The sequence below is a fragment of the Dioszegia hungarica genome (genome assembly GCF_025882075.1).
Source record: "Dioszegia hungarica strain PDD-24b-2 chromosome Unknown MKK02contig_7, whole genome shotgun sequence".
NCBI lineage: Eukaryota > Fungi > Basidiomycota > Tremellomycetes > Tremellales > Bulleribasidiaceae > Dioszegia > Dioszegia hungarica.
Genome location: NW_026515769.1, coordinates 927,296 through 951,814, shown reverse-complemented (window position 1 = coordinate 951,814; position 24,519 = coordinate 927,296). Strand labels below are relative to the sequence as shown.

Sequence of the window (24,519 nt, the reverse complement as noted above, 5' to 3'; positions counted from 1 at the left end):
GGGATTTCAAACCGGATTTTCGGGAAATCCGGAACCTAACCTTTGGTGGAGTGGGGGTGGTCCTGCGAGACCGGTAGCGAGGCTACTCGGAAGCGAGCTCGGTACCGCGTAGGAACTCCTACACGGGACCGAGTAGGCGCACCTACAGTATAGAGAGTGCGATGCCTGAGTGGCGAGATCCCATGCCGTACTGCAGGGGCAGTATGGCAGGTCAATGTGGCGGACCAAGTGTGGCAGTGCCAATGGACCATGGAGGCTATGTAGGAACTGTAGGAAGTCCTACATAGGAGTTGCTACATAGGAAGTCCTACAATAGGGATTGTAGGAACTCGTAGGAACTCGTAGGGACTCGTGTAGGAACTCGTAGGAACTCGTAGGGACTTGTAGGGACTCGTAGGAACTTGTAGGAACTCGTAGGGACTTGTAGGGACTCGTAGGGACTCGTAGGGACTCGTAGAATCTCGTAGGAACTTCTGTAGGAAGTTCAAGACTGGAACTCATAAGGAGGTCATATCGAGTCAGATGCATCCCCAGTCTGCTCTTGAAAAACTTAACAAAGAGCCCTCCTTCTCGTATGGCAGCTTCGCAATTCTGTGGAGCTGTGTATGGCGTCATTTTAGTGCTGCCCCTTCGAAGACCTTGTGCCCCTCCGAAGAGCTATATAAGAACCTTCCCGTCAACCTGATCGCTCTCACACCTCGCATCATCCCTCTACTACCACGCCTCACGCCACATTACACACTACACAGTCACCCTGCTTGAGCCACATCTGTCATGTCGCTTCCCACGGAGGAACCTCAGCCGTTCACCACCACCTGGTCGAGCAACCTGACGCATTCGACCTGGTCTGGGAGATCCACTACAGGCCAGTACTACGCGGTCACGGAGATCCCCATGGGCACATACAAAGCACAGGTGAGATCAGCGGTCACCGCTTTCTACGCCAACCAGCAAAAGGTGAGTGCTTTCTGCTCTACACCGCGCCCGGCCGACGCCAATCCTGCCTCACATGCACATACAACATGACTGATCATATAGCCTGTGACCGTGACCTTTGACCGCAACAGCGAGTTCTCCGAACAGCTCGTTGGTGCGGCCGTGTGAGTCAGTGTTCCGGCAGGCTCGGATCTCTTTCAGTGGACACCCACGGGTGGCCTGGTGAGGTTGAATTGACCGGACTCACGCTTCCTCCTCGTTAGATGGAGCCCTGACCTCCTTCGTTTCCCATGCATTCTGATGGTACCAGCATCGTACCACCCTTGAGCATAGGGTATCTTCAATAGTGACCTTGACTAGCTATATTCAGGCGTATAATATGGCCCGGCGACGAGAGAGACGTCCTGTCGTTCCTGACTCTGGGTTTTACTCATCATCACAGCGGCATTAGGGCGAACAAGGTCACCTGCCTAGGCATGGCTGCATACGTCTAGTCTCTGCTTCGTACTTTGGGTGCTCTGCTAGCTGCTCTCTTGCCAGGGGCAAGATCGATACGATTGACATGTGTGTGTGTGCACACACGCGATTCCTCCCTCGATCCCGGGTCGCACCTTGAGCTCGGATGCTATCCGATTCATCGGCCCACCTGCTAATCGCTGAATCACCTATAGTTCGCTATACCCCAGCGTCCATGCCCCTCAACATCACATGGGACGAGCCCCGCCCCGCCTCCTCTGGGCCGCTGATCACCTTTCCCCCTCAACCCCTGGTGACCGACACCTCACCCCGCAAACTTAAAAAGAAGGTCTCGTTCGCTCACTCAATCAAGTCGACTACGTCGGATAAACCGGACCATACTGCTGCGGAGACCACGCCACAGAGTAGCCCGGACGATGGGAAGGGGGAGAGCAAGTCGGGATGGCGGAGTAAAGAGAGGGGTGGTGAGTCGGGGAATGAGGAGGAACCTCCGGCCTCCCCCTCTGGGAAGTCGGGCTGGATGAGCCGGTTTGACTTCAAGAGCAAGAAGAGCAGGCCACTCCCCCTTCCTGATCCTGATCTCGTCGACAGTCCCTCCTCACATCCCGCACCCGCGGCCACACCAGTCCCTCACATCGCCGAAGCTGAACCCACATGGCATCATCACGACCGGTACTTCCCCACCTTCTCCGAATCCGACATCTTCGGCGCCCCCAAGCCCTCTCCTGCCACTTCCGCCGCCGGCGCAGGGTACCGCTTCGTCTCTCCCTTCGAAAACGCCCTCACTCCCATAGAGCAGCAGGCGAAAGAACACTCCACCCTCTCCGGCCGGCCCGTCATCGTGCACTACCCGGATCTGCCGGCGTTCAAGGACTACCTGGCGGGCAAGACACCCGAGGCGATCGGCTGGAAGAGTCCACAGTGGGGCACGGAGGGGTGGACGGGGTATGGCTGGGGCGGAGAGGTCTTGCCTGATAAAGATGGGAAAACGTTCGGGGCTGCGATGCCGGAGGGTGTGCTTCCACCCGTACCTGGTGGCAAGAAGAAGAAGGGGAAAGGGGGAGGCGGGGAGGATGGGGAGGGAGGGGAGGGTGGAGAGGGCGGGGAAGAAGGCGAGGACGGTGAGGATGGGGAGAAGGAGGGAGAAGAGGGTGGGGAGGCGGGTACGGGCGCGGGTGGCGATGCAGGGGGAGGTGGCGGCGGCGGGGGCGGAGGGGGTGGCAAGAAGAAGAACAAGAAGAAGAAGTAGGGTCATGAGTAAGGACATTAAGACATCAGCTACATAGGGCAGATCAATACAAGTAGTCTTTCACAGGTCGCTTCACCAAGCACTCTCATAGCTTCACGGCGATGGCGAAGCCACTGACAGATCAGCTGACGCCTGACCCATCACAAGCAGCATCGATCACTCACTCCCAGTACTTGCTCCCCACGGTCTGGATGGCACTCATTAACACCGTCTTCCCCGCATCCTCCTCGACCCAGTCGTACACCTTCCGGAGCCATCACGTCGTCCTGACCTTCGACGTTCTCTTCGAGCTGGATCCTTCCCCATTAGCGCTTACCGCTTCTCGCCGGGACGAGAGACTTGTTAAGTTTTCAAGAGCAGACTGGGGATGCATCTGGCTCGACATGACCTTCTTATATACTCCAGCCTGGCGACTTCCTACATAGTGTAGGAAGTCCCTACAGTATATAGCAAGTTCCTACAAGCTATAGGAAGTCCCTACTAACTATAGCAAGTCCCTACAAGCTATAGGAAGTTCTTACGCAATCCCCTACAAGCTATAGGAAGTCCCTACTAACTATAGCAAGTCCCTATGTGCTATAGGGAGTTCTCTTCAGACCTGCGAATCCCTCTGAGCTCCTATACTGCATAGGAGCTCCTACTGTGCTGTCGGCGCCACACTCGGTCCGCCACACTGACATGCCACACTCTCCTGAGCTGTTCGGCATGGGATCTCGCACCAGGTGTCGCACTCATACGTCGCACTCTCCATACTGGAGGTGCGCCTACTCGGTCCCGTGTAGGGGTTCCTACGCGGTACCGAGCTCGCTTCCGAGTAGCCTCGCTACCGAGCTCCCGCTGAGGAGTCGTATTTCTAACAAGACTCACCTTCCATCTTGGATCGCGTTGTCAATAACGACCAGCCCCCCCTTCCTTGTCAACCTCAGATACTCGATCCAGTACCCGAAATAGTTGGTTTTATCCGCATCAATGAAGCACAAGTCGTAGCCCCGCTCGTCTGCAGGCAGGCCCTCGCTGGTTCCTGGGGGATTTGCAAAGGCACCCTTGGGGTCCCGGAGGAGCTCGAGGGCGTTACCGACGTGCACAGTCGGCAGAGGGATAAGGGCTGAGTCGATAAAGTTCCTTCGAGCCGTCTCTGCATGTAGAGGATCGGACTGGATGGTGTCGAGCCGACCATGAGACGGGAGAGATCTAGCGAGGAAAGTGGTAGAGTAGCTATGGGATCGTCAGTCCTGCCCGAGTCACGTAGCAATCGATATCAACTCACCCTGCCAATGTGCCAATTTCGAGGACCTTCTCCGCCTTGATCCCCCTCGCAAGAACGCTGAGAAACTGACCTTGCATCGCGCTAACGGCCATGTTCTCGATTCCAGCATCGACGGCTCTCTTCAGCCCTCTGGCGATGGATGGCTCAGCCGCGTAGTCGGGATGACTAAGCTGAGCTTCGAGGTACTTGTCAGTGCTTGCTGCGGTCACTGCAGCTGTATCAGCATAGGCCAAGGTCAGCCGCTCTTCGTCATACGATGTGAGCATATGAGCATGAGATAGGGTCCAGGAGAAGTCAGTACTCACACCTCGTCTCAGGGGCGCGTCCAGTCACATCAGGTGGGAAGGTTGGCCGAACATACTGTGATGGCGCCGCTGCTGTCTGGTCAGAAGGGCCGGCTCACAGGGTGGTGGACAAGGTATCCCCCTCCCCCTGCAGCCCCCTGTTTACAGGCAGAAGGTGGCGAGAGTATATGGCCTCCATGATTGGATTGCGGGTCTCTGGATAGAAGGTCCAGTAAACGGTCGAAGAGAGTCCCTCCGTAGACACAGCGTTTCTCATAAGCTCACATAGACAAACGAACAAAGGAGATGAGAACAAAGGGTCTTATCAGGTGGGTTTCGCTGAGGATGCCCTTAAGCTGCTTGGCGCGACGATGGTCCGTCCGATCCGCACTGGTTAGCGCGACGATCAGTGACCCTTCGATCTCAAGTCCATGGCAGTACATGCGCTGACGCCAGACCCGTGAGCTTCAAAGGAAGATCAATGAAGATACATACAGATGTAGATCCCGTCTCAGGAACCCTTCTCCCGGTATATTACAACTTGACAGCGATGGCAAAGCCGCTACCCAGTCAGCTTGTCCCACGACACTGTCACTGGAGGAAGCTGATCAGACTCACTCCCAATGCTTGCCCCCGACAGTCTGTATCCCACTCATCAATACCGTCTTGCCCCCATCCTCCTTGACCCAGTCATACACCTTCCGCAACCCCGACACATCATGCTGTCCCTCCACATTCTTGTCCAGCGTGATCCTACCCGTCAGCTCTCCTCCCTCATCCCCCTCCTCTTCTTTTTCCTGCCGGACGTACCTCCCATCCTGTATCGCATTATCCAGAATAATCATCCCCCCCTTCCTCGTCAATCTGAGACACTCCAACCAATACCCATAATACCCCCCCTTATCAGCATCGATAAAGCACAGATCGTACCCTCTTTCATCGACCGGTAGACCCTCCTCCGTCCCTGGCGGACTCGCGAATGCGCCGTTCGGATCTCGGAGGATATCCAGTGCGGGTCCGATGTGGATGGTAGGGAACGGGTAGAGGTCGGAATCGATAAAATTCTCTTGGGCTATACGGGCGTGCAGGGGTGAGAATTCGAGGGTGTCGATACGGCCATGAGAAGGGAGAGAACGGGCGAGGAACGTAGTCGAGTAGCTGGATGTATCAGCTTGATGCTCCTGTCACGAAGATATCAGAGAGCTCGACGAGGATGTGACATACCCGGCCAAAGTCCCTATTTCGAGGATCTTCTCCGCCCTCATTCCCCTCGCTAATACACTGAGGAACTGCCCCTGCATCGGACTGACAGAGATCTTGGGCATCCCAGCTGCATTCGCCCGTTCTTGTCCTCGGGCGAGGGACGGGTCAGCAGCATATTCCATATGGGAGAGGCGGGACTCGAGGTATTTGTCCGTCTTCGCTGCAGTGACTAAGACTAGTCAGCCCAAAACTCAATGAAATGGCTTCGACTTTGTGTCTGATGCCTTCAAAGCCTGTCAGGCAACTCACGAGTGCTGCTCTCCTCGCTGGAGCTATCCGGCGGGAAGTGCGGCCTATGATAGGTTGCCACGTCCACCCCCCGAGAAGTCCCTGCCGTCGCTGACGACATAGACCTATACGGCAGCTCTACGTCTGAGGACGGGTGAGCGAGAAGGGTACGAGGATGTCGAGCTGAAGTCCGAAAGATGGACCGCCTTGTAGAGCAGGACCGGATCTGCGATAGGAAGCGGATCTGTGGCTTCATGAAGTCGTGTCCGGGTCAGGCGGATCAAAGACCGCTCAGATACGGTAATATGATGTACTGGACGGACACGTCTTGAATCTCTGAGGCTGAGCAGCTGTTGGGGATGCCGAGATGGGTATGATGGAGGAAGACAAGGACGAGAGCAAGCTGCGCACAAGGCTCGGTCGGTCCGGCTATTCGGCCGAAGCGTTCGGGTGGGGGAGTAACCGAGTACCGAAACCCGAAAGAGCTATAGAGCCCACCATATGATACATTGCGCCACTATTGCGCGTTTATACAACACTCAGCAGCTCGTATAAGGCCTAGTTACCCACGTCCGCCGCCCCTCCTTCGGCCCCACCTCACTCCGAGTCCGAAATCTCGATTACATCTGGCCAATTCTCCTTCTCCTCCTCTCTGACCCCCTTCTTCGCCTTCTTCTTTGGCGCCGCCCCTCTCCCTCCGCTCGGCGCTGATACCCGCCCTGCCGCCGCAGCCCGGACCGTACTACTCGACCTGGAGTATCCTACCGCTTCCTCCACCTCATCATCGTCATCATCGTCCATGATCCACGGTGCCTCCCCTGCCCCTCCACCGCCTCCTCTTCTCCCTCCCGCCACTGCGTTCCTCGACGGTACCGCCGTTGAGTGCCGTGTAGACCATTGCTGCTGCTGCTGGTGCCGCTCCTGCTGTGCCCTCTCGACCGCCTCCAATTGCCCCAGCATATCCTCATCGATATCATCCAGGCCATAATCGCTCGACTGATCCTGATTCCGCTTCGCCTGAGGTTGTGGCCGGGCAGATGTAGCTCTCGCCTCCGCCGCGTCGAGCTGCCGCATGAAGGACTCGTCATAATCCATCATATCGTCCTCTTCGTCATCCTCCACCGGTTGGACAACGCGCGGAGAAGCCGCTGTAGCTGCTGTAGTTGAACGAGCAGCAGGACGGGACGAGGACGCGGTGGCTTGGGTGCGGGATTGGAAGTATGGGGAAGGAACGTCGACCGATGTCGCGGCAGAACGAGGGCGACTCGGGCCGGCCGTAGCAGGTGGAGGGGGGATAGTGATGCGCCGAGCCGGTGCTGCAGCGGCAGCTGCACGTGCCGGAGCTGGACGCTCAGCCTGACGCTGAGGTGCTACTGCAGGTGCAGGCTCCGCCCGGCGTCGTGCCGCAGGCGGGGGGGCTTCGTCTGGCGGTGGAGCTCCCTCTTCGTCATCTTCTGGGACTGGCTTGCCCATTCGACGGAGGAGTGAGTTGGTAAACTTGGTAGGTTGATCCGCTTCGAGATGGCTGACTTCGTACCCGAGGAAACGAGTATTGTCAGGATCGAGCAGTACTGAGATCAGCTAGTATCTCAGCTGGGGACGTACAAGTAGCCCGTAGAGTCTTGACTCTGTGCAGCACAAGCTACCTCGTCAGCTGTTGGCATCCTGCATTCTCTAATACTCGCGAGCTCACCTTGGCCCCCAGCGGCGTCTCCGCCAACTTGATCCCATCCAGCCGCTTATACTCCATCGCCTTCAAACACCGCTCCCCATCCGTCACTTCCATCTTCAACATTCCTCTTGGATACACCGGCAGTTTTCCCTCATCCTCCAGATCCCCATTCTCGTCCTCCTCGTCCCCCATCCGCCTGATCCTCGTTACGCCAGACAGAACATCTTTCCGCTGTTCTTGGATCGTCTGCAGCTGGAAAGCAGAGTAGCCTATCTCCGTGATACTGAGCAGTTGAACGAGGGTGGGAGTGGGGAAGAGGACGATGTTGTGCGGTTCAGCGGGGATCAGCGAGGAGGGGAGGGTCGAGGCGGCGAGGTCGGAGAAGAGGTATTGCTCGCGCTGGGTATGAGCTGTAGTCACTCTCGCAGGAGGAGTCAATAGCACAACTCACCACATTCGCGAACGATGGATCCTGCCCATCATCTGCGAGAGCATCCGCACAGGCTTGAACCCATGCCTACCTAGTCAGCACGGCCCTCAAGCGAAGGGGGAAGGACCGACCGGATCAATCTTTGGAGCGGGGAACTCCCGCTGCAGAGCCGTCAGGAGTCGACTGGTGTCCATCATATCGCTAGAGCCAGCTTTTCAGGAGCTCCTCTTAGCCCCGCCTCTTCTGCAGCTATACTGAGATTGGTATGTAGGCAAAGATGCGGGTGAAGGAAGGTTACAGTCAAAAGTTATACCTTGCGCGTCCAGTGGACCTGGCGGACGTGCCTTTACGTCACTGCTCTTCGGTCATCGCCGCCAGCCGAGATGACGCTTGGTCGTGCCGAAGAGACAAGCAGCTCTGCAGAGTCTTCATCTGTATGTCCACGGTACATATACAACCTACAGCTAACCGCCATCTACAAGGGCTCTAACGGCAAAGATGCCGGGTCTCAGACCCATATTACCGCTCGGATCGCTCCGGATACGTCCAGCAGCGTCCCATCGTCTGGCTTTCCGCCCAATACCTCTCCCCTCCCGACCCCTCGTCCGCTTCAACTCGCAGCTCCCACCCCCTCTTCCACCACATCATGATCGGCCGAGTTCATCTTCATCCTCATCCTCGGCTTCTTCAAATGGCGGACCTAAAAATGACGATTCCTATGGAGGTATGTCCTTCGATGGGAATTAAAGGCAGCCCGAGCTCACGATCCCAGACAAAATGAAGCAAGCCGCCAAAACGCCGACGAGATGGTATCCTATACCCATAGCTCTCGGGGCTATCGTCATCCTTGCTGTGCAGCTACGGAAGCAGATGGGAGGGCCGGGATCGGAGACGTTTGAAGTGACTAGTCAGGGGGAACAGGGGGCGGTCTTGAAAGCTAGGAATGTGGATGGGCCATGGCAGGTGAGCTTCTCTTTGCCCTTCGAGGTTGCAGCTAGGACTGAGTCAAGCTGATCCACAGGTCCGAGTGCTTGGTGCGTTGCCATTACGGTCGTTATCCCAATTATGGGGCTACCTGAACGGCCTGGTCCTGCCCGTTTGGTTCAGGCCGTACGGGTTCCGGCTGTACTCCTATATTTTCGGGTGCGATCTATCCGAGGTACCGCAAGATCTGGCCTCGTACGAGAGTCTCGGAGACTTCTTCTACCGTCAGCTCAGAGAAGGAGCTCGTCCAATATCCGACGCCGCCATGGTGAGCTACATTGTGCACAGCGTTTTTGGTGGCAAAGCTGACTTGGCAGGTCTCACCAGCCGATGGCCGTGTCCTCCACTTTGGTGAAATAACGGGCGAGCGCGTCGAGCAAGTCAAGGGAATAACCTACTCTCTTGGCGCCCTTCTAGGACAGGAGGGCGAGGCGGTGGGTGAAAAGTCGGAAGTGGTTCGGAGAGGCGATGCAGGCGTCCAATTCGTGGACGATGAGAATTTCGCGACGATCAACGATATCCCCTACTCGATCGACAAACTCATGGGGAGCGGGCGGGAGACGAAGGAGGAGAGGGTGACGCGGAAGAAGTGGGTGCGGTGGGGCATCGGAGGGGAGGGATGGAAGTTCTGGAAGCGGTCCAAGGGGGACAAGGCGGCCAAGGGGGATACGGTGGATACTGCTTCTGTCTCTTCGGGAGAGGAGGTCGGCGATGGTGCAGGCAAGGGGAGGGGATGGGCGTTCTGGCGGAGAAAGTCATCAGGGAATACCTCGTCCATGGCGGCAGATGAGTCCGAGGAGGGGACCACCGAGATCCCCTCCGAGACCCAGGCCAACGGGGAAGAGGTCGATGCCTCTCACCGCTCCTCCGCCTCGGACGTGACGCACGACACCTCGGTCGCCATCTCCCTCGGCTCGTCCGCCCTGTCCAGCGTCACCGAACGTGGCCGCGACCTAAAACTCATCAACCCGGCCAACAAACTCTACTTTATGGTCGTCTACCTCGCTCCGGGCGACTATCACCGTTTCCACAGTCCCACCAACTGGGTCGTGGAGCGCCGTCGTCATTTCACCGGCGACCTCTTCTCGGTCTCCCCCTATATCGCCAATCGCCTCTCTAACCTCTTCGTCCTGAATGAACGGGTGGCGTTGCTGGGAAGGTGGAAATACGGATTCTACTCGATGGTGCCTGTCGGAGCGACCAACGTGGGGTCCATCATGATCAACTTTGATGAGAATTTACGGACGAATACGAGGAAACTCAGCCACCCGGCGCATACGTTTACAGAGGCGGTGTATACCTCGGCGTCAAAGATTCTGCAGGGCCAGCCGTTGTTGGCTGGGGAGGAAATGGGGGGGTTCAAGCTGGGGAGTACGATCGTGATGGTGTTTGAAGCGCCAAAGAACTGGAAGTTTACGGTCAATGCGGGTGATAAGGTCAAGGTCGGACAGGAAATGGGGAGGTTGGTAGATGAATAGGGCGAATCATGTAGAGATTGTAGAAGGATCATAGGTAGCCGCAGCAGATGCATGCTGTCGGACGTGGCTGCTCTTCTCACCCATATCGGGTGTTTTTTGCCCATATCTCTTTCCCCTCCCCCTCTTACAGGGTCATCATATGCGGCGCCGTGCTCAGCTTGCATAACCTCGCAATCATCGCACCGAGCTGAGTCAGTGTTCCCACGCCCTCCAATATCCGCATATGTGTCCAGCCGATCTCCTGCCTTGTCAGCGCTGGCATCGCTCACGTATTTCTTCAACCTCGGCGGAAGCTAGCAGTAGGAAGAAAGGGACCCACCCTGATAAACTCCAGCTTGAGATACTCGGGCAACTCCTCGACCGTCTTGGTCACTCTGAAAATGGTCGTCACGATATCTACCGCGGCGTACCCCTGATCCCAGAGCTCGCCTACTCTTGCGAGCGCCGAGTCAATATCGCCTTTTTGGCATTCCTGACTGTCAGCCGGGTTTATCGCTTTATTCAACATCTGTAATCCTTCTTCTCGAGCGCTTCTGCCCGAGCGCGCACTGGTCTGGGTAACGGGAAGGAGGAGGATGGGGACATACCCTGATCATAGCACGGATCTTGTGCGGATGTGGTTGATCACAGATCTTGTAGACGTTATCGGCGGATACGAATCCGAATCCTGACCAAGTGGATTGGAGGTTGTTGATGGCTTGTCTCATATCGCCTTCGGCGGTGAAAATGAGCGCTTGGAGACCTTCATCGTTGGATTTGACCTGGGCGTCAGCTATGGCACAGCCAGTTCCAACCAGCAGACCACTCCTTCTTCCGATTCCCGCCACTCCGCGCTGACGAGCTCCTGTTCTCGACCCTCAGTTCTCCTTCTCCTTCGTCCTTCATCCGCAACCCCCTTACCATCTTCCATCGCCCGTCCCCATCACCCATAACGCCATGCACACGCCAGCCGATACTCTCCATCGACTCACCTCCTCAAACTCGCAGATCTCCTTTAACCGCTTCATCACCTCCGCATCCTTCAACTTGGCATACCGCAGAATAGCACACCGGGACTGGATCGGCTCGATGATCTTATTGCTCATATTGCACGCGAGGGCGAATCGGGTCGTGTTGCTGTAGATCTCCATGGTTCGGCGGAGGGCTTGTTGCGCACCGGATGTCATCCTGAGGAGTGGTCAGCATGGGTCCACGCCCTCAGTATGCACGATAGGAGAGATGTGAGCCACGAGACAGACAATCAGTCAGGCGCGAGATGAGGGAAGATCAAATAGGAGCGGAGAAAAGGACTCACGAGTCCGCCTCGTCCAGAATAATAATCTTATGTCTCCCATCCGCCAGCGTCACTTTCCGCTGCGCAAACGACTTGATCTTATTCCGTACCACATCGATACCTCTACATTGTCAGCTTGCGGCCTCTTCGACTCGTGAGGCTAGAGAGGTCGGGGGAAAGCTGGACATACCGCTCATCCGACGCATTCAACTCCAGTACACCCTCCTTGTACGCATCCCCCAGTAAAGCGTGCGCTAGACAATGTATAGACGTCGTCTTGCCGATACCTGGCATGCCCTAGCTTATCAGCTCGCTGCCTGTCCACGCTTGAGAAGTGGAAAGGAGTCAAGGAGCTGGACGTACCGATATGATAATATGAGGCATATTCCCATCCTCCGCGATCACCTTTAACCGCTCGACTGTATCCGAGTTGCCGACTATATCGTCCAGTAATAGCGGACGATACTTCTCCACCCTGACCCATCAGTCTCATATCCGTGATGTAGCTCATGGAGGCAGGATCACTTCTTCCCCGTGGAACATGGAGTAATGGACAGGGACATACCATGGCATCTCGTACGTCTCCACATTGATATTCTTGCCGATAGCCACTCGGGCTTTGGCGCTGGAGGACGAGCCCGCCGTCGTCATTGTGCGTGAGCTGGACTGAAGGGCGAGAGGTACTGTGACAAGGAAGAAGAAGAAGGTATGTTAGAGGAGCAAGAAGTTGCGGTCAGGTCGGCGGCGCGCGAACGCGAGCAAGTGAAGCGCGTCGCGTTCCGTCGGAAGCCGGGGCTGTCCTGCTTGGCCAGGCCGGTGCGCTATAAGGGTCTCTTTCGAACGTCTAAACACGCAGCTGTAGCCCATCAAGGGTAATATATATCTATACATCGTCCACTCCGAATCCTGACGCATGAAGAATAATCACAATCTAACAAAGGTCGAGCTAACCCAGCTTAGCCTAGCCCCTATAAACCGGCGGCGCCCCGGCCCCTACTTTCGCACCCCCTGCACCCAAATGATCTCCCTCCGAATCGCTCTCATACAATCCCGCAGGAGTAGTGTTTGACTGCGTCCCCATCGGAGGTGGAAGGTTCGCATAGTCCTCGTGCTCATACCCATCCGCAACACCATGCACGCCAGCGGGATGAACCGGATATGCGGGGTAGCCATAGTCGTACCCCACGGCGTGAGTGACGGGCGGGGACGGATTGGGCGTGAGGTCCTTCTCGGCGTAGTCGTAGTCGAGGGCAGAGGTCGCGCCGAAGTTGGAGCCGTTGAGCGCCATGGGCATGGATGGGGGTCGGGCGTGGTGTGTTTGGGACATGTAGACATCGGACGAGTTGGAGAGGGAACGTTCCTGTTGGTCAGTACAGCTCGAGACGTGGAGCGGAAACAGTAGACGTACGAGAGCATCGGTCTCGATCCCGTGTTTGCCTGTAGCGCGAGCAGGAAGGGCGTGATGCGTATCGCTATCGCCGTGCCTATTGAGTTCCGGCCATCGGATCGCCTCGTCCTCATCGCTCCCGCGCCTCTTCATCCGCCACACAGCACATCCGATCAGGCCGAGAATGACCACACCGACAGCGACCGAGATACCGATGATGGCGGGGATGGACAGCGCGGGGGCGTCGGTCGTGGGTGGGGAGGAAGAGGAAGCTGCGGCTGCGGCGGACGAGACGGGGGAGGCGGAGGGAGTGTAATATTGCGTGACGATGACGACGCGGCCGCCTTCGTCTACCGACGTGTGGAGGATTCTGGTGATCAGCAAAGGTCAGAGAAGCGAGGGTGGGGAGTGGGAACGTACTGAGACACGGACATGGATGATGAGGCGGATGAAGAAGCGGCAGCTGCGGAGGACGAGGCGGATGATGTTGCGTTTGCACTCGCAGACATTGAGCCTTGATAGTCAGCTGCTGCATACTCCAGCGGAGAAGAGGACATACCGCTCAGCGACCCAGACACGCTCGACGCTGACGCACTCCCACTCAACGACCCCGACCCTGATACCGCCGCCCCAGTAGGCGACACCGCACTACTCGTCCCGATTACGCTAGTTGGCAGCACGCTACTCCTGGAGGATGTAGGGCGGGCCGTCGTCCCAACCGGCGTTGACGTGGCGACAACGGGAGGCGTGGTAGACCGAGGAGGAGCAACGACCGCAAAGGATGATGTCGACTGAGGTGTCAGATCCGGCTCTACTGGTTCTGGGAGCTAGCATGGTCGGCCCGGATCCACAAACTAGCAGGGTATAAAGTGAACTTACAGCTGTATCTGGGTCTTCCTCGCCGCCACCTAGGAGCTGCCTCTTGGCATCCGGATGCCTGGTGCGCCGGTCCATCCCTGATGTGTGCGCCAGTACGAGCGGAAGGATCATCGATAGAACAATGACGGGACGCATGTTGGCTGATGATACTGTTGACGAGAGAGTGAGAGCGTAGATATGGGATGGATTGGGAATGTGGATGACGGGTTGTCGTAGTAGCCAAGGAGGAGTTTGGGGGTTGTTTGACTCGGAGTTGAGATTAGGCCGGCCAGCGGCGAAGTCCTCGACGGGGCTGTGAATGGGCCTGGAAGTCCGGTTCTTGTCTTGGAAAAGACCCGAGTGAGGCGGGGATGGGTGGTATGTCTACGAGTAGTGAGACAGTTTTGGTTGGCTCAAGGAGAGAAGCGAATTGGTCCGAGGGTGATGGGAGGTTGAGAGAGATATTCAACGATGAGTGAACGGGAGATGGGGGATCAAAGGAAGTCGAGCCAGTGAGAGTGAAACGCTGCGTGGTAAGGGCGAGAAGTGGTGAAGGATGTCAGGTGATGGAAGTGGGACCTCGGCGGCGGAGGCAAGACGCCAAAGTGTGGAGTGGAGATGTCGATGTTGTTGATAAGGTTTGACGCTAAAGCTGGGGTATAGGGGCGCTCGGACCTGTTTCGACGCAGGGAGGTTGCTCCGCGACGAGTGAAGCAAGTTGAGCGATGCGCAGAAGGTTGAGCTCTGTTCGTTGAGCAAGGATGAGACTGCCTGAGTTGTATGTAGTGTCAACGTGAGATTGACCTTTGTGTCTGGACTCTTTCTTGATGGTCGCTGCTATGACTTTGTTGCTCCACAACTTGTTCCCAGTGCTCGAGATGACCGAGCTCATCCCAAACGACAACCCCAGTTTCTCTTAGTGCGTTTCAGATTTACCCCTTGAAAGTACCGTAAAGGGGTCATGTCAACACCGGAAGTAAAAGCGGCGAGTGCCGGACAGATGATCCAAAAATAGGTTCCGTCCCGTTAGCTCGCCGTCGCAGAGCCGCTTTTTTGCAACACAGGTCAAATCACAGCTCACCTCTTGCACACCACCACTCACTATTGTCAATACCCACTATCTTATCTATCCCCACTCCTTCTATCGACACAAGAGACAGCTCAGACAGACAAGGGCCAGACAGAGCCAAAGCATGTCAGACTCGGGCATGTCGACGCCCCTCGGTTCATCTTCCGCCCCGGCCGGTCCTCACAAGGTATGTCACCCTCCCACCCTTCTTCCCCCCTTCTAATCCCGCTCCCGCTCGTGCACCGCGCTGACAAGGTAGGACCGGCACGAGCCTCGCGGTCGGAAACCCAACGATCACCTCCCTCCCTCCCGCGCGCGTGAAGTTCAACGCGCGTTCCGTCTTCGTCGCGCAGAACATCTCGCTTCACTCGAAGAACGGATCAACGCGCTCGAAGCGGAGAATAGTCAATTACGACGGTTGCTCAATATCCCCGAGGCGGATCGACCCAAGATCGGGACTGGGCCCACTGGGCGTGGCAAGTCGTTGAGAGAAGGAGGGGTGCCGATGTCGGAGCGCGTGAGGGCGAGGCGGGAGGCTGCGCGGGCGCGCGAAAAGCAGAATAAGGAATTGGGACTGCCAAGTGATCCCAATGATAAGGCGGATATGGAGCTGGCGTCGGATCACGATCTAGACGGAGATGGAGGGGATGAGCACGAGGGTGGCGGAGGAGGCGGATCAAGGAGGACAGCGAGGGACACATCTACCATCTCGCCAAAGCACAACGGGGTACCCTCATTACCGCCCCTCCCGCAAAACCCGGGTCTCCCTCTCCCGCTGTTCCAGAACCCACCGGACGGGCAATACAACTATCAACTCCCTCTCCCCTTTGACGGTCCCTTATCCCCCGACAACCCATTCAACGACTTTGAATCGGCCATATTCAAACCATCCGCTGGCGGTACCCCCAACTTCTCCAATATGTTCAATCTGTACGAGGAACCACCCCAGCCGCACCCGCATCAATTACCCCCTATGCCGCGTCAACACTCTCACGATACCCATTTACACCACCACGACTCGCACTCGCACTCTCACCCGCTCGGCGGTCCCTCTCACTCCTCCCCCCTCTCCCCACCCGTTACTTCTCACACTTCCCACAATTCCCACATTTCCCACACTACCGCGGCGCAACCAGAACTCCTCACGCGTCTCAAACAATGCTGCCACCTCTCCGACTCGCACGTCGTCAACGACCCGGGTCTCCTTATCTTCGCGACGAGGCTATGCCAGTCCTTCCCCTGTTCCTTTGGCGGCGCCCACCCCGACTCCCTTACCGCCCTCTCGGACAGCGACTATCTCCTCCTGGATGATAGTTGGCGCGCACTCCGGAATCAGCTGGATCCGGGCACGGATAATGATGGAGAGAATAGGATCAATACGGGGAGGATGGCGGCGGAGCTGGTCATCCGGGCGGCGCATAGTAGGGGGCAGGGACAGTGGATATTGTGCAGGTATAGGGAGGGGATGAGTATCAAGAGGAGTCTCGTAGGGGGGCTGGTGAATGGCCTGGGCGGGAACTTTGAGTAGGACGGGGAACCAGGGTGTCAGAGTGTCAGAGAGATGCGATGGCAGGAAGTAGACATGAACACTTTTGGGCGATATATTTTAGTTGACGGGTAGTTTACACAAGGTTTGTAGCGCTCAACACATGTAACAGTCCATGCCTTCGTATGCCCTGGTCCTCCAAGCGCTGCGCGCTGTAGGTACTGGGTGGACCCTTCTGAGCGCTGATCGGCGAGGCTGGGCTAGGCCTGGCTAGGCGAGGCTTGAAGCTTGACCTGCGCACGGATGCCGCCGAGGAACTCAGCGGCTCAGCTTCAGATCTTTGGCCAGAATCAGCTCTTGACTGTCTTTCACCTCTACCATCATACACAAGCCGGCGAAGTCGGCCCCACAGGCTTCGCAGAGCTGTACTACGATGGCTCAATCGACGGCTACCGCCGGCCCCTCCAGACAGCCCCCACCCACACTTCTGACTCACCTCCAATACCTGACCAACCCCGCCCTCGCCCTCCCCCCGGCATACCTGCACCCTTACGCCCCTCTCCCGGGGAATCGGGGCACCGCAGGATGGAAAGACAAGGGCAAAGGCAAAGCCTCCACTTTGCAGTCGGTGGAGAGCCAATTGGAAGCTGTTCGGGCAATGCGTGTCTGCGTGGAGCAGGCGAAAGAGAGGTTGGTAGCTAGGGAAGGGGACTGGGGCAAGCTCTCGAGAGCTCTGAAAGAGGTGTACGTTTCTCTTCTCACTCCAAGGCGAGAACGAGGCTGACTCGCTATATAGAGTTACGCATCAGAGTGTACTCTTACCTTTGTCCATCGCCCTCAATCCAGCATGTCTCCGCCCGACGACTTCCACCCTGGCTCAGCTCCCGTCATCCCGGATCTCTCTTCCTCCCGTGCAGCTCCTCCCTCGCCTGGCGGAATCACTCGGGATAGAAACATACCACGAGGACTCGCAGTTCGGCCTTCTTAAAGCTACGCTTACACTAGCGGGGAACTGCTTCGTCGTGGATATCGACCTCGAGACGGACGGAGCGGCGGATGAGGATGATGGAGGGGCTGGGGCTGGAGGCGCTGGATCGAGCGCTGCTCCTACACCTACCCCAACCACGACCCGTGGCGGTGGTGATGGAGGCGAAGCGGGCAGCGTGCGGCTCTCCAAGATCGCCGTAAGCTACGTGACCCCCTCGAGGGGCATGGAGGCCAGCGAGTATATCGCCGGCGTCCTGCGCAGCGCGGTCGAGGCGTACCTCGAAGAGTGGAACAGTGTGGTCTACGGCCTGAGGGAGAAGGGGGAGAGGGGGAAGAGGCTGGAGCGGTGCGTAAGGCGGATGGAGGGGTTGTTGGGGGAGATGAAGGCGTTAGATGGCGGTGTGCAGGTGGAGGCTGGAGCTGGATCTGGAGAGCAGGGATCGGGCGTGGAGGGGGAAGAAGCAGGGTTTGCGGGGCTAGAGGAGGTGGCAAAGAGGGTGGAGAGGCTGAAGAGTGGGGAGTGAGTCTTATCCAACCACTGATTTTCGGTGGAAAATAGAGAGCTGACTCGGCAGACGACCCATTTACTCTGCGCCGGAACGGACCATCTGCCCCTCGTTTTGCCTATTCCCACCGAGCAAAACCGACACTCCTGCGCAGAATCCGATACTCCGCTTCCGCCCCGCCCAGCCAAGCGAGGACGTCCCAATACCATTCGAGGTCATTCAGCCTGGCGAAGAGGCGTCTGGAGGTCCGGCTACGAAATGGTTGCTCGAGGTTCTCCCTGGATCCGCTTCGAGCGGAGTAGTGGTAAGGAAAAACTGGCTCGGCGGACCAGCGGGGACGAGTGATCCGTGGAACGGAGCTATCAAGGTGGAGAATCTGCTCGTGAGCTAGCTAGCTTGTGCCCCTCAGACTCAGACTTGAGGCCATAGCTTACATCGGCAGTATACGCCAGTCTCGGTCGCTGGTTCGCCACAATCGGCGGTCAATCCCTTCCCATACCAGTCGACATTCATACATCAGCCTCACCCTCAGACCGTCGATCCTACAAGAGCGCTGGATCAGCATTGGTCCTCAGCGGGTCCAGGGCCGGACGGGTACCTTGTCGGCCGGCTGGGTGTGTCTGCGAACGACGAGGAGCTGGTGCGTGTATTTGATGTGAGTACACACCAGCTGCTAGCTGCTGAGCTCGAGGATGGTTGAGCATGAAGCTGATATCTAAGGCTCTGAGGCGACAGATCCAGCTGAACAGGATGTTCTTGCGTATCTTCAACGCGCAGGCCGTGTTAGATCCGGTCGAGGGGGGCATGGCTAGGGACGACGAGGGCGAAGATATGGAAGACTTGCTCGCTGGCAAGTCTCTCTCTCTAGCCCACCATAATGGAGCGGAGCTGACAGACGCAGAGCCAACCGCCATACCCATCACCGCCTCCCAAGTACCCGACGGCATAATCCTGGAATCACCACTCCCACACACTGATCAGCCGGGCCTGGCGCTACGTCTTCGCGTCTCTCTCGGCCTTGAAGATCCAGAGCGCTTTTCGGTGACGCATGAGATACTAGGGCAGGGTGCTCCCGAGGGCGTGGAGGCGGAGGTGGCATCCGCGCTGGAGAAGGTCGGGGAAGGGGGGGATTTGGTGGAGGTTTTCCGGGCGGTCGAGGGGTCAATCAAGGTCGCTATGCATGCATAGCCTCTCGACCTGTGTTCTCCATGCAGTATGCCATGCATATGCAGTGACTACCCCAGTCCAGTCCTGACCTCTGCCGGTACCGGAGATCTCTGTCCAGGATCCAGGTCCCGAGCGGCGAAAAGCCAAACCGAAGCGCGCGTCTCGTTCGATCGTCTTCGATCACTCCTTGATCGACATTCTATATCGTCCTTCTTTTGACACAAACTTACGATAAGGCTAGCGCTTGGGTCTCAGTATCACATACGCATAACCCGATCACATCTCAACACACATTCCTGGGGATGGCACAGTCCAATGCTGTTGAGGGTGAGACAGCGGCAGCAGAGACGGCGGAGGACCGGAGAGGATCGACTCGGTCCACGACTAGCGCTAGCGTCGAAAGTACCGCGAGTAGCGCTACGGCTGTGCCTGTGAGTCAAGTCAAGGGGCTATATAGCTTGGACCTTGTTTCACATCCTTGTCCTTGCTCTTGCTCCGGCGGTCGTGCCTTGATCGAAACTATCCCCTACCCATATCTATATCTTATCGATAAGCAACCCCCAAAGCTGGGAAGGTTACTGACGATATTAGCGAGTCGGCGGTGTACGATGTTACTGGGCCGTCCTCCGCCCGGTGTACCCCCGGCCAGACGTACCCGGCTCGAAGCTCGAACTGGTCTTTGTCCATCCGGACCCGGTACTGGGCGCACACCTCGCCAAGCAGAAGATGAGCCTGATGGGGAGGGGTGTTATTGAGTTTATACATCCACATGAGCGGGAACGTGCGTTTATCCATCTGTTTCCCTTTTGCCGGACCGTAGACTAGAGCTGACCATGTAGAGGCGAGGCAAGACTTGATGTCTGCCATCTCGGCGGATGATCTGCAGGGGAGTGTAACTCGGTGCGTTGATGGCACTGCAACATGGACCTGAGGGATTATCAAGCTGACAGACCAGGGTCCGTTTCGCTAGGCTATCTCGATTAAAGATGATCCTTGGCTGTCCACCCGAGGATATCGAGTATCCTGAATTCGAATGGAGCAAGCTCGTCGTGGATGATGAGTATCTGGTGCTGGATTTGGTGTTGAACTGGGTGGGTCATATTACGGATTGGCAGAAGGAGCGAGGAGCTGACTAAGCAGGTGGCGGATGGGATGCTTCTAGCTTTCTTCCACGCCATTATCGATCTGGATCCCGTGGCGAACAACGACCCCAGTAGACGAGCGGAAGGGTGGTCCAATTTCTGCGGGACGGCAAATATCGATGATGAAGTAAGTCTGCCATGTTGACGAGGGATGAGCTGAAGGATACACTGACACTACAGCAAGTCGCCGCGCTCGGTCAAGACATCTATCAGACCATCGGCCCTCCTCCCCCATCACGCGTCCCTCCTACTCGAGTCTTCCAACTCCACTCCCCATCAACGCCCGAGTCACCCGGATCCCTCCTCTGCTCGTGGCCGCCCGCTCGCCCACCGGGCTCATTCGGCCGGTTTGACGGCCTCTACAACGCCGAGGACTACTCGGAGCTCATGCGCGGCGTCGACATGGACAGTATCGTCCGCCCCGACGTCCCCGGCAATATCAGAACGACGTGCACGACCCGTTTCGGCGCTCAACACAGCTTGACAAATGAGGGCTTCTATCGACTCGTCGCGAGTACATTCATACCTTATGGGAACGTCATCTTCGCCTGCTTTCAGACGACAAGGATAATGGAGCTGCCGGAGCGGGAAGAGCACCAAGCGGCTGCGTCATTGCAGCAGCGGATGTATGGCCAGCTGGACTGGGCGGCGGGGGACACAGACGCTGGCGCTGGCGCCGGAATCGGGATGGGGATGGGGACGGCGATGGAAGCGGGACCGTCAGCCTCGTCAGCGACAGACTCGGACGTCTTTGCGGAGCAACAGCAACAACCACGGCAACCGCCGCAACATCAACCGCCTTCGGCGTATGTGACACCTCAGCTGGCACATCAGACTGTACCTGGATCAGGTCCATCGCTGTATCCTACCCCGCCGCCACCACATACACATAGTTCCTCGCCTACCTACCCTCCTCTTCCCCGCGGTCCTCTCGGCCAGCCTGAATGGCCACCACGAGACGAGAACGGCTATCGCCCCCAGTCCTTCTATCCTCATCCACCACCCATGCCAAATCGGGCGACATCCGGTCCGGGCCCCATTCAAAGCCCACCTGACCACGCGCATCGATTCTCGCCCTACGCCCAGCCAACACCACATTCGCGGTCACAGTCGGGACCGCACGCACCACCACCTCACTCCCTTTCTGACTCACCCTATCAAATCCCCAGCACGAGTTCACATCCGATACATCAGCAACATCCCCTCATATCGCCCCCGTCAGCACATCAATTCCCACCTCTACCGCCCAATATATCCCATCATCGCGGAGGAGAGTCAGAACCACCGCTCCCGCCGCCTCCCTCTCGGCCGCTCATTCGCCCGCCTGGGGACGTGGAGTGCTGTATCGCCTGCGGAACGAGGGAGAGTCCAGAGTGGAGGCGGAGCGAGAGCGGGACGAAGGAGCTGTGCAATGCGTGAGTCTCTCTGTAGACATCCATTTGCGTGTACATGCTGATACTCAGGTGCGGACTAAGACTGGCTAGACAGGTAGCCAAGCGAGAAGGCAAGCAGAAGCCAAGAAAGAAGAAGGCCTACCCGACAGCAGAGTGAGAGTAACTGAATTACAGTGCCACATCCAGGAACAGGAATTATAGTTTACACCCGGAATGTGACGGTGCCGGCATTTCCAGGGCTGAGCGTGTTTCAGGAACACCAACGGCGATCTCGAGACGCGTGACGACGGCGTTACTCTTTCGTGCCGGATCTTTGCGCGAGTGACTTTTAATTTGTTGCACAAGAGGAGGGGGACTAGGTGAACGCGTGACTGATGTTGTGGTCGCGATGGTGCGGTATGCTTGGATTGTTGGCTCGCCGGACGCCATGCGGGCAGGTGCTGCTGCGGAACTAGCAGGGCTTCGCAGGGTGCGGACTAGCCTGTGAGAAGAGCGCGTGGCGAACTCTGCAACACACCTTGAGGCTTGACATCTTCGCGTCTCCACCGGGCACCGCCAAGATCCCGATCCTCCTGCTGTCACCTCGGCTCTAAGCCTCGTTCCTGACATCTCTCCGACCCTTACTCGACCTTTGTTTGTTCAGCTTTACGGCCCTCGCCGATCCTTCTCGCTGCAGTCAGACATCTTGCCTCTCTACCAGCCCCGTCCCCTCCGTACCATACCATTCAACCGGGCTTGACGGGTCTTTCCACACCTCGCGCATCCCTCCTTCGTCAACAACAACGCTTTGCACCCACACACTCTTTTTCATACACGCTCATTACACGTCCTGTCTGCTCGCAAACCTTCACCGTAATTCAACCCCGGTCCATCTATCAGTGCCTATCTCCACACGGGTATACAACCACCAATAATTTGTACGTCTAGTCCAGTCTACCACGCGATCTTTGCTGACCAGCAGCTCTACCTCACTCGTCATGTTCTGGAAAAAGAAGGCCGTCGAGCCACAGTCGCCTACTCTGCCTGCGCGGGGAGTGAGCATGGACAGCCCACGCCCACAGCCCATCCTCAAAGCCGCCTCGGACCAGCGCGGCGGCCCCAGCATCCGCTTCGCGGGTGCCGCGTCCACCCAAGTCCAGCCGCAGCAGAGTCCCCAATATACCAGGCCGTCTCCTACCGCTGGTCCGTCGAACCTCGCAGCGCGCCCTCACACGATCATGATGACCACTCCTCCCCCTACCGCTACTGCTTCCCCCGCGATCCAGAGGATCCAAGCACCTCGTCGATCGTCCCGTCCAACCTCCCCGTCCGCTACCTCTTTCGGCGCGCGCATACCACCTGGCCCATTCCGTCAATCCGGACCCCTCTCTACTCCTCCTCTCGCAGCCGCTGCGCACGTCACGACGCCTCCCGCGGCATACGTGTCAAACATGCACGCTCGTGCAGCACCACCACCAAGCCCCTACCGGCCTACATCGGAACGGCGCGTCAGTCCACTAGGCGAGTTCCGAGGCGCGGAGAACCTCGCAGCTCGTCCACCGCGGATCTCGAGTCTGTTCGAGACGCCGAGCGCGCCGGGGCGGTATGTCATGGCTCTAGGGGATAGGACACCAAAGGGGTACGCGGGGGAAGAGGAGGACGATGAGCATCTGCCCACGTTCAACATCATTCCAGCGACGCCGCAGACGATGGGGGATGAGTGGCCTATGCGGCGGAGCGCGTCGGGACCGGCGCTGGAAAGGGCGTTCCCACTGGACGATATGGTGGATATCCCACTGGAGACGTCGGCGTCCGCGCCCATGATACAGAGGGGAATGGAGACTATTGAGGAAGGGATAACAGGGAGCGACTCGTTGCCTGCCATCGCGGACCTCGAGTTCTCGCCCTTCGACATGAACGTCTCGCTCCCGTCCATGGAATCGGGCAGCTCCATCTCATCCCTTCCTTACTCGCTGAACGCCCAACGCCAATCCGCTAGCTACACGGCACCCCTCCTCTCCAACCCTCAAATCCCACCACAAGAACCACTCCCTTCGCCGCCTTTCGAATCGTACCCCTCACTCCCCTCGCTCGATTCGGAGCGGTCCCTTCCCTCTTCGGCATCCCAGACCTCCCTCCGGTCTTCCGCATCTACCTCCTCCCTCGCCTCCTACTCGGATGTCGAAGAGGCGCTCGGCTCGATGCTCGCGTCCCTCTCTGATCCCTCTATGCCGCCCACTTCGTCCATGCCGCGCATGGACAAGGTGAGCAAGCAGTCAAATCCGGGTCTGGGACTCGGCCTCTCGCTTCCTCCGTCCGCATCCATCACCGCTCCCCTCTCTCCTCGGCGAAAAGGTCCACCTCCAGCTCTGGACCTCACGTATACAACCCGCGAGTCGGCCGGGCCAGACATGCAGTCTGCACCAGCACGGATCAATCACCGGGTCGCATTCTACACCACTGCTCGGGCGGCTCCCAACTCGTCCACCTCGGGCACATTCTCCAACTCTAGTCACTCGAGTCACTCGCACACCGAATTCATCATTCCTTCACCGCCCCGGTCGGACAGTGTGAGCTCGCTACTGTCTGACGAGACCCAAACGGCGCTGGTGAAGGACGTAGGGGGATGGAGGGATAGCATGCGGAGTAGCATCTCGTGTGGGAGCGAAGCGAGCGATGACGATCCATACATGGCGAGCATAGTATGCTTGAAGCCTGTGCAGGGGGGAGTGGCGGCGTTGTGCAGGGAAGAGGAATATCTGGCAGAGTCGGCCCTGGAGGTCGGACTGGCGATGTAATAGCAGTAAAAGTAGAAAGTAGCAGGCGACCTGGTGTCGACCTGATTGGGATTCAGGACATTTCTTCAGTCGTAGACCAGATGCAACAGGGATCCAGTTCGAGCTGCCAGAGCATGGTATGAAGATATCATTCCTCTACACGTATAAGATGGACGAACAAGATCGTGTACAAGAGAGCGTAAACTATAGATGTATGACAAGGCTT

The 24,519-nt window shown here is 57.5% G+C and overlaps 9 protein-coding genes across 9 annotated transcripts; 4 read left to right on the top strand and 5 right to left on the bottom strand.

Moving 5' to 3' along the window:
- Window positions 1–1,627: 1,627 nt before the first annotated feature.
- On the top strand, window positions 1,628–2,662 carry MKK02DRAFT_43480 (uncharacterized protein; the record flags this gene model as incomplete). Its single annotated transcript, XM_053092447.1, has 1 exon — window positions 1,628–2,662. The coding sequence occupies one exon, from the start codon at window positions 1,628–1,630 to the stop codon at window positions 2,660–2,662; it is 1,035 nt and encodes a 344-aa protein (XP_052947332.1).
- Window positions 2,663–2,747: 85 nt separating this feature from the next.
- MKK02DRAFT_43479 (O-methyltransferase-domain-containing protein) lies at window positions 2,748–4,412 on the bottom strand (the record flags this gene model as incomplete). Its single annotated transcript, XM_053092446.1, has 4 exons — window positions 2,748–2,775; window positions 3,530–3,877; window positions 3,930–4,094; window positions 4,333–4,412. 4 exons carry the CDS (start codon window positions 4,410–4,412, stop codon window positions 2,748–2,750), a joined length of 621 nt encoding a protein of 206 aa, XP_052947331.1.
- A 335-nt stretch (window positions 4,413–4,747) lies between these two features.
- On the bottom strand, window positions 4,748–5,825 carry MKK02DRAFT_43478 (S-adenosyl-L-methionine-dependent methyltransferase; the record flags this gene model as incomplete). The annotated part of the gene is made up of 5 exons (XM_053092445.1): window positions 4,748–4,775; window positions 4,832–4,966; window positions 5,024–5,371; window positions 5,438–5,645; window positions 5,726–5,825. The coding sequence occupies 5 exons, from the start codon at window positions 5,823–5,825 to the stop codon at window positions 4,748–4,750; spliced, it is 819 nt and encodes a 272-aa protein (XP_052947330.1).
- Window positions 5,826–6,301: 476 nt separating this feature from the next.
- Window positions 6,302–8,003, bottom strand: MKK02DRAFT_43477 (uncharacterized protein; the record flags this gene model as incomplete). Its single annotated transcript, XM_053092444.1, has 5 exons — window positions 6,302–7,275; window positions 7,310–7,346; window positions 7,398–7,775; window positions 7,828–7,893; window positions 7,938–8,003. 5 exons carry the CDS (start codon window positions 8,001–8,003, stop codon window positions 6,302–6,304), a joined length of 1,521 nt encoding a protein of 506 aa, XP_052947329.1.
- Window positions 8,004–8,304: 301 nt separating this feature from the next.
- On the top strand, window positions 8,305–10,268 carry MKK02DRAFT_36476 (phosphatidylserine decarboxylase-domain-containing protein; the record flags this gene model as incomplete). Its single annotated transcript, XM_053089430.1, has 5 exons — window positions 8,305–8,530; window positions 8,579–8,769; window positions 8,828–9,058; window positions 9,108–9,365; window positions 9,588–10,268. 5 exons carry the CDS (start codon window positions 8,305–8,307, stop codon window positions 10,266–10,268), a joined length of 1,587 nt encoding a protein of 528 aa, XP_052947328.1.
- Window positions 10,269–10,392: 124 nt separating this feature from the next.
- Window positions 10,393–12,192, bottom strand: MKK02DRAFT_36463 (putative subunit of heteropentameric replication factor C (RF-C); the record flags this gene model as incomplete). The annotated part of the gene is made up of 8 exons (XM_053089427.1): window positions 10,393–10,509; window positions 10,588–10,740; window positions 10,856–11,029; window positions 11,240–11,435; window positions 11,563–11,664; window positions 11,732–11,838; window positions 11,905–12,016; window positions 12,107–12,192. 8 exons carry the CDS (start codon window positions 12,190–12,192, stop codon window positions 10,393–10,395), a joined length of 1,047 nt encoding a protein of 348 aa, XP_052947327.1.
- Window positions 12,193–12,502: 310 nt separating this feature from the next.
- On the bottom strand, window positions 12,503–13,942 carry MKK02DRAFT_43474 (uncharacterized protein; the record flags this gene model as incomplete). The annotated part of the gene is made up of 5 exons (XM_053092443.1): window positions 12,503–12,901; window positions 12,950–13,298; window positions 13,349–13,442; window positions 13,488–13,719; window positions 13,808–13,942. 5 exons carry the CDS (start codon window positions 13,940–13,942, stop codon window positions 12,503–12,505), a joined length of 1,209 nt encoding a protein of 402 aa, XP_052947326.1.
- Window positions 13,943–14,979: 1,037 nt separating this feature from the next.
- On the top strand, window positions 14,980–16,383 carry MKK02DRAFT_43473 (uncharacterized protein; the record flags this gene model as incomplete). The annotated part of the gene is made up of 2 exons (XM_053092442.1): window positions 14,980–15,042; window positions 15,115–16,383. 2 exons carry the CDS (start codon window positions 14,980–14,982, stop codon window positions 16,381–16,383), a joined length of 1,332 nt encoding a protein of 443 aa, XP_052947325.1.
- A 6,131-nt stretch (window positions 16,384–22,514) lies between these two features.
- On the top strand, window positions 22,515–24,314 carry MKK02DRAFT_32370 (uncharacterized protein; the record flags this gene model as incomplete). Its single annotated transcript, XM_053088492.1, has 1 exon — window positions 22,515–24,314. One exon carries the CDS (start codon window positions 22,515–22,517, stop codon window positions 24,312–24,314), a length of 1,800 nt encoding a protein of 599 aa, XP_052947324.1.
- Window positions 24,315–24,519: the final 205 nt, after the last annotated feature.